The sequence below is a fragment of the Austrofundulus limnaeus genome, unplaced genomic scaffold, assembly GCF_001266775.1.
Source record: "Austrofundulus limnaeus strain Quisiro unplaced genomic scaffold, Austrofundulus_limnaeus-1.0 Scaffold25, whole genome shotgun sequence".
Taxonomy (NCBI): domain Eukaryota; kingdom Metazoa; phylum Chordata; class Actinopteri; order Cyprinodontiformes; family Rivulidae; genus Austrofundulus; species Austrofundulus limnaeus.
Window position 1 is genome coordinate 1,328,134 of NW_013952427.1, and position 13,516 is coordinate 1,341,649.

General features: G+C 38.7%; 1 protein-coding gene across 1 annotated transcript in view; it reads left to right on the forward strand.

Moving 5' to 3' along the window:
* LOC106514991 (tropomyosin alpha-1 chain) overlaps positions 1–9,671 on the forward strand; it is a gene marked incomplete at its 5' end in the record, with an annotated part of 11,154 nt that extends 1,483 nt beyond the window's left edge. Inside the window, 8 exon segments of the mRNA XM_014004548.1 lie at positions 2,028–2,161; positions 4,188–4,305; positions 4,395–4,465; positions 6,704–6,779; positions 6,857–6,919; positions 7,081–7,150; positions 7,671–7,749; positions 9,410–9,671. Of these exon segments, the coding sequence (XP_013860002.1) occupies positions 2,028–2,161; positions 4,188–4,305; positions 4,395–4,465; positions 6,704–6,779; positions 6,857–6,919; positions 7,081–7,150; positions 7,671–7,749; positions 9,410–9,413 (615 nt within the window). The 3' untranslated portion in view covers positions 9,414–9,671.
* Between the last annotated feature and the right edge of the window lie 3,845 nt (positions 9,672–13,516).

The window sequence follows — 13,516 nt, forward strand, 5'->3', positions numbered from 1 at the left end:
CTGAAAGAGTGACCGCTGGCCTGTAAATGAGTGAAAACTGCAGAGTTCTGGCCATTAGACGTAGCTCGTCTGTGTTGGGACATTCTTTTGAACAAACAAACAAACAAACTTAGATTTATTTTTTTTACCCTGTGCCTAAAATAAATTTTATCCTGCTTGTAAATTCATAATGTAAGATCTATTTCAAAGTTGACCCAATTGTCTCCTTTATTATATTTAAATCCATTAAATGAAAAAGATATTCATGCAAGTGGTGGTTTTTGTCATCAATAACAGTTGAATGGAACTTGCTCAAATTATTTTACTAAATAAATAGAAGTGCTTATAATAAAACTAGTGCTATTATTAATAATTTTACCATAGGTTATTTTAATATGACTAAAACAGTGACTGTGTTGCTGTGATGTTTGAAGCCCTGCTCTTCACAGGACTGGCTCAATTAAGCAGGCAGGGATGCGAGCGAAATTTATCGAGCATTAAACATTTCTGCAGGAGGCAAAAACGCATCCAGAAATAACACGAAGGCGTTATTAAAGAATGTAAATAAATAAAAAAATAAAAAAAATACGGCGTGTTCGTATTTAAGTCACACATTTGTTTGGTTTCCGACTGAACGCGGTTACTTCCGGGCTGGGTGGCACGGCCCAATCCTCATCAGCGGTTGATTAAAGGCGGTGGGGGCAGGGATCAAACGAGCCGCATCCCCAAGAGTCTGTGTCTGTCTGCACCTGGGCTGGGGGGGCCACAGCCTGCACAGAGCTGAGGGAACAAAACAACAGTAAGAGCTTAGCTGAGACGAGATATTTAAAGGGGGGAAACATGGCCGGTGGGAGCTCTCTGGAAGCCGTGAAGAAGAAAATCAAGTCGCTGCAGGAGCAGGCCGATGCGGCGGAGGAGCAGGCGGCGTCCTTCCAGCGGGAACTGAACCAGGAGAGGAGTGCGAGGGAAGCAGTAAGCTGCTCATGATTTAAGGCAATTAGTCTCTTGGCTGCGGGAGGCATTAGGTGCAAATCTGGTCCAAAAAGCGTGGCTGCTATAGGGTTTTTTATTTTAAACAGACACGAGTTGTGGTGGTGGATGTGAGGGCAGGAGGAGGATGGAGGGGGCTGGAAGGACACCACCCTGATTGAACAGCTAGAAAACACAATGCAGGCGACATGTTAGAGCAGGGTGTCTGAGCTGAAGCCCCTCACCGGCTAGTTTGACTGTCAGGAGGTGACTTTATCCTCCAGCTAAGCCGCATTTTCTTGTTCATTCATTTAATGGATAAAATGTGAGCCATCATATCGAAATGAGGATTAAGTCGAATTTGGACCTAATTACATTTTCAGATTCTTGGCTTTAAAAGCTACATTTTGATACCTGAATCATTCTGATATCTTAATTAAATCCATATATATGACTTAATTTGTCTTGTTGGTTACAATAATACATAAATATTTGGTCTGAATCCTAATTTTATGTCATTTTAATGAGGACTTTTTGATATCCTTATAAAGAGGAAACCTCAAACTATATTTGAATATTAAGATTTCCCAGCTAAAAAGAAATAAAACTTTGCTAGCTCACATGGGAAATCTCAAAATTTTAAGGTTTTTCCTCAAAATCAGTTTTTTTGTTGCTACTGCTTAAAAAAGTGCTTCAGAATTTTGTTTCATGATTATATTTCAGGCAGTTCATTCAAATGATACATTGATAAGGCTTTTATCCATTATATTTTGACAAAATGCAATTTTTGTTTACATTTTAGTCAAAACACTATATTTGCCTTTTTTTCCCTTTATACCACTTTTGGACTTAATCCTCATTTCAATGCGATGGGTCACGAATAGTTAAATCATGGATGCAGACGCAAAGAGGAGGATGAGAGTTTGGATAAAAGTGCCACACGTTCTTAATGATTTCTGTGTTAAATGAGTCTTAACGCGCACGACTAGTTCCTGAGCTTTCAGACCATTAAAGGAGCTTGTTTTCCCTCCATGCTATCCAAATCAGCTTGATTTGACTCTGTCATTGTGCTCTCCCAGGCCGAGGGTGACGTAGCCTCCCTGAACAGACGTATCCAGCTGGTTGAGGAGGAGCTGGACCGGGCTCAGGAGCGTCTGGCCACGGCTCTGTCCAAGCTGGAGGAGGCTGAGAAGGCTGCTGATGAGAGCGAGAGGTGTGTGTGTGTGGGGGGGGGGATCTTTCACCTGTTCAACCCATCATCACAATCCATATCAGGGTGCACAAACATTTTCCCTGAGAGGGCCAAAATTAAAAAACATTTTCCCTGAGAGGGCCAAAATTAAAATCAATCTGAGGGCCGTGGGACAAATGCACTAATATAAGAAATGCAAATACTTAAGTAAAGTTGTTTTATTTTTTATGATTAAGCTAGCAGCCAGTGTGGTTGCCCACATTCTTTAGTTTTTTTCAGCCCATGGACATGGAGAAAATTTTACATATGCTCGGGCAGCAAAGGCTCATGGGACTTTTCATAATTTAAAATTTGAGTATATGTGGTCTTATAAGGTGTGCAAATCCATATATGGGCTTAAATTTAATCTAAATGTCTCTTGTAGTTACTTGTATTTTATATTTAATCTTAATATAATTACAATCTAACCAGGACAACTACTGGTGGGCCAAATCAAAAGGCGCAGCAGGCCAATTGTGGCCCACGGGCCCCACTTTGGGCGCCTCTGCTCCATATACTCCCTCCTGCACGTACACCCAAATGCATGGGATATACATCAAATATTTGGGTTTTGGCTGACCGATTTAACCGTTTTGAGTTTTGAAACTTCGTTCAAGTAAACGTGTCTATCGGCTGTATTTGTGCACGCTATTATCAAAGAAAAATGAAGCTGCCAACATCGTGCAAAATACAAATTTTTAGCTGTTAAATACATTTTGTTTTGTACATGGAGTCTCTAAAGCATGCAAAAAAGTTGACTTAAGTCACTAAAGCAGTGTTTCCCAAAGTTGGGGTCGGGACCCAAGTGGGGTCCCAAAACTTCAAGATGGGGTCCTGAAAATATTTTCTGAATTAATTACATTTTTGCCTTATTTGTTACAAATGAGTGAGGTTAGTGTATTTAAAATGGATAAATGTAGTAAAAAAATATTGTTACTATGCCCATGTTTTGTTGACCTGATACAAATGTTTATCATCCAAAAAATAGTTGGGGGCACAGGTCTCTGCTACTGTTATTTTGTGGGTCAAAAGCTGAAAAGTTTGGGAACCACTGCACTTTGGTTCCCAAAGTTGGGCTTGGGACCCAATTATGGGTCATGAAGCACCTTGGATAATCTCCAGAAATCAATTTAAAGGGTAATAAAATAATTGCTGATGTAATATTTTCCCTTTAATTATTACAAAAACACAAAATAAGTAAAAATAAGTATTCATATTTGTGTACAAGCTGTTTAGATTGTCAAAAAAACCTGTGTTTTTAGGGTTATTAATGAAGTTCATGTACTCAGACCAGTAATTTTTGGGGTCACAAGTTTTTGCCATGGATATTTTGTGAATCAGAAGATAAAAGGTTTGGGAACCACTGCTCTAAAGGAACAGCATCAAAATGAGTTGATCTGAGACACACCTCAGAAAAGGGAGAAAAAATAATGCTCTTCATGTAAGCTTATTTAAGAGGTCGCTGGCAAATGTTTGGATGGTTTATCTGTGTTGAATTTGACGTCAAGAGTTTTTTCAAAGTTTGTTAAAATAACACAACAGCAGCCCAACTTAACGAGGTCTTTGCGTAATCTGTTCACAGCGGTGTGGGTAGAAAATGTCAGCCGATGATAACTGTCAACATCCCTGGATTAAAGCCGTACTTCCCTAAGCTGCAGTTGTTCGATTTTCATAAAATCCTAAATTTTATATATTGAGGATGCAGATAAGATGGCAAATTGTACTTTCTGGAGTTTTCAATGGAAACTAAATCTAAAATTTGTGTCAAGTTGACAAATATGGCATATTGTCACCCATGGCTCGGTGATTTAACCTTTTGTGTGGGCAAGTATTCAGTTTATTGGATTAAAAGCCTTTTTAATCTGATTAAAATGCACTACTAACACAACGGAAACTGTTTTGTGCAACATGTTTGTTGAACAAGCTCCTGGCTGGGCTCTTCTCATCTGTACAAGAAAAAAACCAACAAACCTGCCTGAGCTCACCGTTCTGTTTCCCCTTGCTTCAGAGGCATGAAAGTCATCGAGAACAGAGCGATGAAGGACGAGGAGAAGATGGAGCTACAGGAGATCCAGCTGAAAGAGGCCAAACACATCGCCGAGGAGGCCGACCGCAAATATGAGGAGGCAAGTCACGGCCGCCGCCGCTGACCGAGGACAGGGTTCAGCTCTGTTCGCCCGTTTGACCCGAGAACTTAAACTCTGTGTGACTTCAGGTGGCCCGTAAGCTGGTGATCATCGAGAGCGACCTGGAGCGTACAGAGGAGCGTGCCGAGCTGTCTGAGAGGTAACCCCCCCCACCCATCGCACATTTATGATGAGAACCTAAAATCCTGTGGTTTTGAAAGAAAATATTGCTATGCGTGTTCGTTACCAGGATGTGTGCTTAAAGTGTATCTTACCCCCCCTGTGAAAAGTTAACTCCGCCCCATGGCGAAATTTGAAAAATGCATCAAAATGGGTAGGGGAGGGGGGGTTAGAGAGCGGAGGTGTGGCCAGGACGAGAGAACGCGACAGGCAGCTAGCATTAGCATAACTGATGCTACATGGAGAGTGACCACAGTATCGCAGATAGTTACATCTCTAAACGGTCTGAAGTGGAGGATTTTTGACCCCCCTCCTCACCAGAGGCAGAGAGAGACTTGATCAAGTCAGCTCAGTCTGGGACTGACTCATGTTGGCTCAGTTGATCAGGACCTGGAGCTCCAGCAGCCTTGGCTGAGCTGTCCGCCTCACCCCACACCAGCCTCGGACAGAGGAGGTGGAGCGCTCCGCTACAGCCTGACAGAGAAAAATAAAAGCATGCAGCTGCTCACAAGATCACTAGTTTAAAACATGAATAAAAGTGTTGGGTCTTGTTTGACTGAAGTTCGGTCCGCTTCGGCTACAGCTGCCCCGCTGTGTTTCTGCCTTTTTTTCCCCCCTCCCACTGGGGAAGGGGGGGAGGGCAGCTGTTAGCTCTCCCCACCCGAGGCTGAAGGTCAACAGACGATCATGCTAAGCTTGCTAACTGTTCCACCCTCTGACTGCTGCAGGGGCGTGTCTTAGAGAGAGGCTTTTATACCAGAACACAGCCGCTGTGACGAAACCGTGGAGAAGACACGTCACAGAGGAGAGCCGTAAACCAAAATGCAAATTAGCCTGCAGTACCACTGCTCTACCCATATGAGCAGCAAAAACATGTTTTTAGACCATGTAGTACAGATTTGAACAAATACGCACAAAAACATCAAAATTAGCACAGAAACAGTACTATACAACATTTTAGAAACATTCTAGACAGTTTATCAGCTAAAAAAGTTAATTTTGGTGTAAGTTACTCTTTAAAACATAAGGAGAATGTACAAATGCATGGAAAAGATTATTAAAGAGAAACCATACAAAACCAAAGAGTGCTCTCTGCTGAAGTCTGGTTTAATCAAGTGACCAAGAGTTCAGACCGAAAAGGAGTGAAGTGCAGATCGAAACTGAAATATTGATACTACCGATATCAGAACTTTATGTTCTATAATCGATACTGAAATCAAAATATCGATACTTTGATACTTTAGTTATTTCACATAATATATATCATTAACAGGAAAATAGTGGGGAAAAACTAAACTATTCCACACTTGTCTTGATCACATGTGGTTGGAGGGAACTACTTTTTCTTCCGCTTAAGAAATGCAAAAGCCATAAATCAGTCACTCCATCTGTAGAGGTATGGCAGGTCATTTTAACATAAAATCTGCTTTGTTTGACTGTTGTTACATATTAGATGAGGGGTTCCCAAATTTTTTCATGCCATGACCACCCCCCCCCCCACCCCCAAACAGCATTAGCTCTGGCCAAGGACCTTCTTGCAAACCCACAAATCATGACACAAAATAACAACGTAACAACTTTTAGAATGTTTTTCTCACTTTTATTCACTATTCGAAAATTATTATATTTCTTTAGAATAAGAATTTTAAATTGTGCTAAACGAATATAAGGTCAGGGCTAGAAAGACTTAATTAAATAAATTACTATGTCATGTATTATTTATAAAGCGGTTATTTGAAAAATGCTCGTTTTTAAGATTTACCAGACACATTATGTGTGTTATCACAAAGTTTCAGTATCGGATCAGTATCGCCGATACCAGACAAATTTTATTTAGTATCAGTATCGGGGAAAAAAAAATTGGCATTATCGAACATCACTAACCGAAAGTAAGGAAGTACAATTGGTTTTAACAAAAGCTCCAAGGCGTGGCTCCACCTATTTGATTACGTCATCAGTGAGGGGTCCCTACGCTGCTCAAAGCCACGCCCCCAGACATAATAATCTAGCCTAATGCTTTTAAAAGTTCAGATGTGTTGAATTTGTTTTCAGGCACGTAACTATTAACAAAAAGTCATCAATTTAAGCAAACAGTCACATTTAACAATCATTACAATTCTATCATAAAACTATAACGTGTATGTAATTTAAATCAGTTATATAAACCTAAAGCCCAGTAATGTCTTCAGTTTTATTCAACTGAACTGTAACTCTGCAGCAAATGTTCTGAGCTTGAGGAGGAGCTGAAAACCGTACAGAACAACCTGAAGTCTCTGGAGGCTCAGGCAGAAAAGGTATCAAATAGTTTTATTATAAGTCAAAGCATTGTATTGGATATGTGACTAACTCTGATCATTGTGTGGGACAACAGTACTCACAGAAGGAGGACAAGTACGAGGAGGAGATCAAGGTTCTTACAGACAAGCTGAAAGAGGTGAGTGAAACCTTTTATCCATTCAGTATTTAATGTTTCTGCCTCTCTGCTTTAACTATGCTGACAATAGATTTTTACTTGAAGCTCTGTTTTTGCCTGTAGGGGCTGAGGTTAGTAATGTAAACCACCTAATAGCTAATGGACAATGTTCCTCCTTTCAGGCTGAGACTCGCGCTGAATTTGCAGAGAGATCCGTCGCCAAGCTTGAGAAGACGATTGACGACCTGGAGGGTATGAGTCTTTTCCGCTTACTTTCTAGTTCCTGTCACGGTTGAGTTCCATTGCTTGGCCCATAATTAGGGCGTCCTCGCCGAGTCTTCCTCTGAAATTCATATTATTTCTCAGGCTGGCGTTAATAGAAAAGGGTTGTTAAACTGGTCCGCTGGATGTGAAATAGTTCTCAGGAGAAGTCTCTGCAGGCTCGATTGTCTGCTGAGGGGACGAAACGAAGCGGGCGACGCGTGAGATTATTCATGTTCAGCTCTCGCCACATTGCAGTTGTGTCACCGTTCAAGGCCGTGCTGTCCGCCGCAGACTTGTGGAACATGTGAGGAAGGTTTTCTGTGACTCCTCGGGAATCTATCGCCTCGTCAGCAGCTGTTCTTACACCCTCCTTGATTCTGTCCTGCTTTTATTTGCTGCCGCCCCCTGTTTGTTTTCCTTTTGATATATGTTTTCTGACATTTATTTCTTCTTCTTGTTTTTTTTTTAAATCATTTTCTGCCACTTAATATTAACTGCGACGCAATAGATGAGCTGTATGCCCAGAAACTGAAGTACAAGGCCATCAGCGAGGAGCTGGACCACGCCCTCAACGACATGACTTCCATGTAATTCACAACACGCCTGCCTCTTGTTTTGTGCCGTAGATCCCATCAGCCCTAACTGCTCTCACTAGCTCCCTCTTGTGGCATGTTTGAGTGCAGTGATTTTTATTTTAAAATGCTCCTGAACTCCAGTAACTCAGATATACAGAGCCCAACTGGTTACATTGGATTAAAAAAGATTAATGTGTGGCCACGGGGTGATTGTTGCAGTAATTTCCATGCAGAGACTTGACTGTTAATGTGGGCGAGTTTGAATTCATTTTATTTTAATATTGGAGAATAACGCACTTCAGTCACTTAGTTAGGCATGAAGTAGTTCTCATGTTGCAGCTGTAGGACAGGTGATGACTGGAGTTTTATTTGTTAAAAAAGCTTTATTTCATTTGAAGCTCAACACACTAAACTGCTCCTTTCTTACACTGCGCCTTTGCTTAGGAAAGAGTCGCTTATGCCACGTTCAGGAACACCGTAAAAAATGTTTTTTTAACACACAATGTTCAATGTCTTATAAATACTAGTACTATTTATATATAAAAAAAATTTCGATTGACCATGGAGGTATACTCTTGGATTAAATTTATTAATATTATTAATAAATTAAGTGTTAAAATTTTAAACCGTTAAGCTAGGGCTGTGAAATTAATCGAGTGAACTCTGATTAATTTTAGTGCTGCATGGGCATAAATTAAAAATTTTTAATCGTGATTAAAATGTACAATCGCTTTACTCTGGCTGAATATGTAGGTTTGTATATTACAATGCACTCAGTGCATGCCAGGTCATGTTTGTAAATGAGAAGTGGTTCTCAAACAGTTTACCTGGATAAATAAAGGTTAAATAAATAAAAATAAAAAACTCCATGTGTAACACATTATGTACAGTTTTTTTGTCGTCTTATGGCTTATTTTATTTTACTTATTTATGTTTTGCTGACAGCTGTGACCTTAGTATCTATCTTTCATTCCTCATGTCGTACTCGTTTGGAATGAAAATCCTTGAATTCTTGATTTAATCTCATTATTCTGCACAAAATTTAACTGATAAATATGTTTGGGGCATTTTTTAGGTCCTAATTTTTGTTGTTTTTGTGCAATCGAGGTGATATTTTCATGATTTATTATTGTATGTATTTCTTAAGCACCAAATCTTTTTCAAAATAAAGACATTAATTAATAACTCAATTAATTTTACCAATATGCAATAAAGTTTTATTAAGTTTAAGATTAATCATGATTAATCGTCATTAATTTGCAGCTACCTTGGAATTAATAGATTAAAAATTGTAATCATTTGACAGCCCTAAGTTAAACACAAACAACAATTTCTGTATCTCACAAAGAGACATGGCAGCTCAAAATCATCTTGTGGCCATTTATTATTAATTTTTTATGTTTAAATTTTTTTTATTCAGTGTCACTGGACAGGCTCTGTACAGATGTGTGGCTACTGGCTAGACCAATTTTTTTTTCTTTTAACATTTTAGATTACAGCTGTAGTTGAATTTATAACGACTAAATTACCAGTTTTATAGCATTTTCCTTAACATGCACCACAATCAAATTTTTATCCTTTTTAACCTGTTCTTTTTTTCATTTTTAAGTTTTTCATTTGCCTTTTTCCCCTCTCCCTCAACCCCCTTTTTAATTGTTTTCTGTTTTCACAGCTAAATGTTTTTACTCAGCCCCGCCCCCCCAGAAGCTGGTTGAGCCTCTTCTTTCTCATCACCACCATCCTTTCTGTCCTGCGCAGCTCTGCCCAACTTCCTGTACATGTTTTTGTCTCAGTGTTTTACTGCCGAGCTGCTCGCTGCACACCGGGCTGTCGCTGCCACCGTCCACTGTTCCATCTCTCCCACAGACTTCTGAGCCATATCTGCTTTCTGTAAAATAAACACTCTTCCACTGAAGTCTGCCCTCCACCCCTCACGTGTTTCTCTTGCCACGCTTCTTCATTTCCATTTGTCTTATCTTTTTATTTTTGATCTGTCTTCTACGTGTTAAATTTATTTTGCTGAGTAGCTTTTGAATAAAAGTCTTTAGCTCCTCTCCCATTTACCGCTCCTTTCTCTATTTGAGAGGACCGCCTTATTGCAGGTTATCATAAACGTGATGACGGTTGATGCTGTGATAATGAAGCAGTCAAACAGACTTTGAACAGATTTACCTTCACTTGAAATTCAGAATAAACTGACCTGAACTTGTCTTCAAAATCCCTAGTTTGTTTAATTAGATCAAAATATAGAAATGTGAAACCTAAATACTATAAGTCATTACAGACACCGCCCCCCCCTGCAAAAAATAAAATAAAATAAAAAATAGAGAAAATAGAAATATATAATAAATAAAACTTCTGGTTTTTATTTGTCGCAAAGTAGAATTTCAGGCAGATAACCCAGCATTACTGATAACAATAGTGATGAAAATTAAAAAGGGATTATCCTCGGGGAACAAAGCGTATTGTTGTTGCCTTTCATGCTGAAGTTCTAAAGATTTTACTCAGTTTGTGCTCGGAATTTGTGTTGAGAAGAACTCTGCTATACTACCACACCTGATTTTCACTTTGTCTTTGTTTTCTATGATAGCTGTGATAACCATCTTGAATTGGTTTGAATCCAAAAGTTATTCAGCTGTAAATTTACATCCAATCAACTATTTTCAAGATTTTTAATCAAATCCATCGAATGGTTCACAAGATATTTTACTGACACACTGATGAATACATGCTCACACACATTTCATTAACATACTGATTAATCAGCTGATGTTGGGCACTTGTCTAAAGGTATGCCAGTATATAATCTGTTACAAAATAAAATGAAGTTGCTACAATCAGTGCACCGTAGCCCTTGAGGACATTTATTTATTTTTTGTGAAAATTTTCATTCAACCGTTGTTAAATTTTATTTATTGAAGTTAAGGGAATATTTTTTTTGTTAAATAAAATACATATTACCCCTTCCCACCACCCTTTTTTTTACAAATTACAATCAGCCATAGACAAACTCCTGTCAGTTTACATCACGTGTTAAACACAAGGCCCGCGGGCCAAATGCGACTCCTGTGTGGCCCGCCAGGGGTGGGTCCCCTCCTAAAAAAACATTTTTTCTTTTTTACTTAACATAAAATTTGATTCTTATATCAATGGTAAACTTTAAATTTATGGTTAAATATAACAAAATTAATTTAATAAAAATAAATGAAATAAAAATAAATTTAAAAAATTCCTGTCCCTGAGCTGTTGGCTTGAAGTAACTGAGCAGTTTAGTTGGATAGCACAGTACTAATGTCTGAAAATAAGCTGCTTTAAAGTCACCATCAAACATAAACTAAAGCTGCCATAATGCAGCTACTCACTAGTAACTCATTGAGTAAAATGTTATTTGTTTTACTTTTAATAATATTTCTGTATTTATTACAGATTTAGTCAGTCATACACTTAGTTCTTATCGGTGTTTAAACGAGGTCATGTTAAAACTGTTTAGTCAAAGTTCATTACAAGTGGCCCTTTGAGGGCCACCATAACGCTCATGTGGCCCTTGGTGAAAATGAGTTTGACACCTCTGGTTTACATCTACTTTTCATGCCAGTGGATGAAAATGCAAAACCTAAATACGTTAAGTTGCATTTTCCAAAAGAAGACCAAAGTGTCAAAAGAAGTTTATAAATATTTTTGATGCAATATCTTTAGGTTTTCTCATTTTAAAATTTAGTGTTGCCGCTATTTAGCATTAGGTTTGTATAAACCTTTGTATTATTAGGCTGAGAAATAAACTATGAACATGACAAAGGTCCTAATGAGAGAGTTGATGATGCGTGGGACATCTGTGGAAAAGCTGAACAATACCTCTTCATGTCTGCAACTAACAGACTCTGTTTACCTCCAATATTAACACTTTGTCCGTTTTTTGTACTAACTTACCTTCTTTCTTTTTCCCTTTCTCTCTTCTTCCTGCTTTCTGACTGTCCAGACCATCTATACAAGCAGCTTGAGAAAAACCGTCTTCTGACCAATGAACTGAGAGTAGCCTTAAACGAGGCGTAAGCTGGAATCGCTTCACTTTCAGTTTCCTGACACTTCAGAGTGTAGACGATAGTGTCCACTCCACAAAAACAGCTGCAAGATTTTCAATCATATGTACTCTTAAAACTGCACTTGGATGTGGGATGTAAGCGCACCTCTGTTTAGGGGAAAAAACTGCAAAGAACTGAAGTGATTTTTCAGGACTCATGAACGCTGTGCACAAGGCTCACACACCTGGAGGTGGTTTCTAATAGTCCATTATGCTTTTTGTTGCTCTCTACACAAGATTATTTAACAAAGGTGAACCATAATCTGAGAATATGTTGAATATTTAGTGTTCGATTCCACTTGGACCAAAAGTAGAGGTTATTCTGATTGTATTGCAGGTTTGACTTGCTCTGCCTTATTACGATTGGAGTGAACTCCTAACATGTAGCATGTCAACATGGAGTCAAACTTTAGTGCTCCAACCCTTTTGGTTGCATTACTGACATTTGGTTCAAACCTTTTTGTTCAGTCTGCCCCCAAATGTTTGGAAAAGCCTGGAGTGTCGAACAGGTTTACATCAGGCTTAGAAGTTGCTCAGGAGAAGATGTGATTTAGCATGTAGCAGCATGAACTTGGTGCTAAACATTACAACTAACCAACTTCCTTGTTTACAAGGTTCCACCTCACTATGACACTGTAGATTCTGTAAGGGAACTATCATTAGTATCCATTTTACTTGGATATAAGAATAAAAGGTTCAATTCAGTTTTTTTCTATTCAAAAAATGTATTCTTTTCATTAAAAAATAACTACATACAATAAAAAACAGAAAAAAATACACCTGCTGCTATGCAGGTGTTAGGATTTATGTCTATTGTTTTCAAAGGGGAAAAAAATTGTGTAATTATTATTTGTTTTGGTTTGTTTTACCACAGTGTAATTTTGGAAATTTTCTCATCTTACTAACATTTTAAAAATAAAAATAAATGATCAGGATTAATTTCAAGACATGCAGCTGGTTAATGAGATTTTATTCATTGGTTGAAAAAAAACAGGTCAAATTTCTGTAATGTATGACAGATTTGTTCCAATATCAGCACGTCTTTAACTGTTCTAATGCTATATCGACAGATAAACTCACAAGTACTAACGCAGAGGGCGCGAGATTACAGCAGATGATGGATAAGACACTTTTGGAGATGGTTGATCTTTGACCCAGCTCTATTTCCCCCCCAACTCCTGCGCCTGACTGCACACGGTCCAGACAGACTCCCACAGAAGGCTGCTACAGTTAAGACTGGAGTGTGTGCACGTGTCCCTCTGGTGTTGACCACATGAAGAGACAGAAGTCGTACGTAAAGTAGCAGACAAAGCTCTGAGCTAAACTTCAGCTTCAGTGTTTCAATTGGCACGCTGCAGTCAAAGGTCAGTTTAAATTCAGTCATGTACATGCTGGGACTTTGCACTTTTTGGTGGGAAAACAGACAGTCTGTGATCATTCTGAAGGAAGCCATATTTAAAGCCAAGGTTATATGAAAGGAATTTTTATTGCCTGTACTTTTGTAAGGTCACTTGTTTCCTAAAACACATTCGGTGCCAGTCAGCTTTTTCCTTCTACAGTAGCAACAGTTTTTTTCCACACTAATTGTATTGTCTGCTAAGCACATTAAACATGTCTGTTATGTTTCCAAAAGGATGCTTTTTCTTGTAAAGATTGAATTGCTTTTTTTGTCTCCCATTTTATCTTGGAAATGTGCAACTC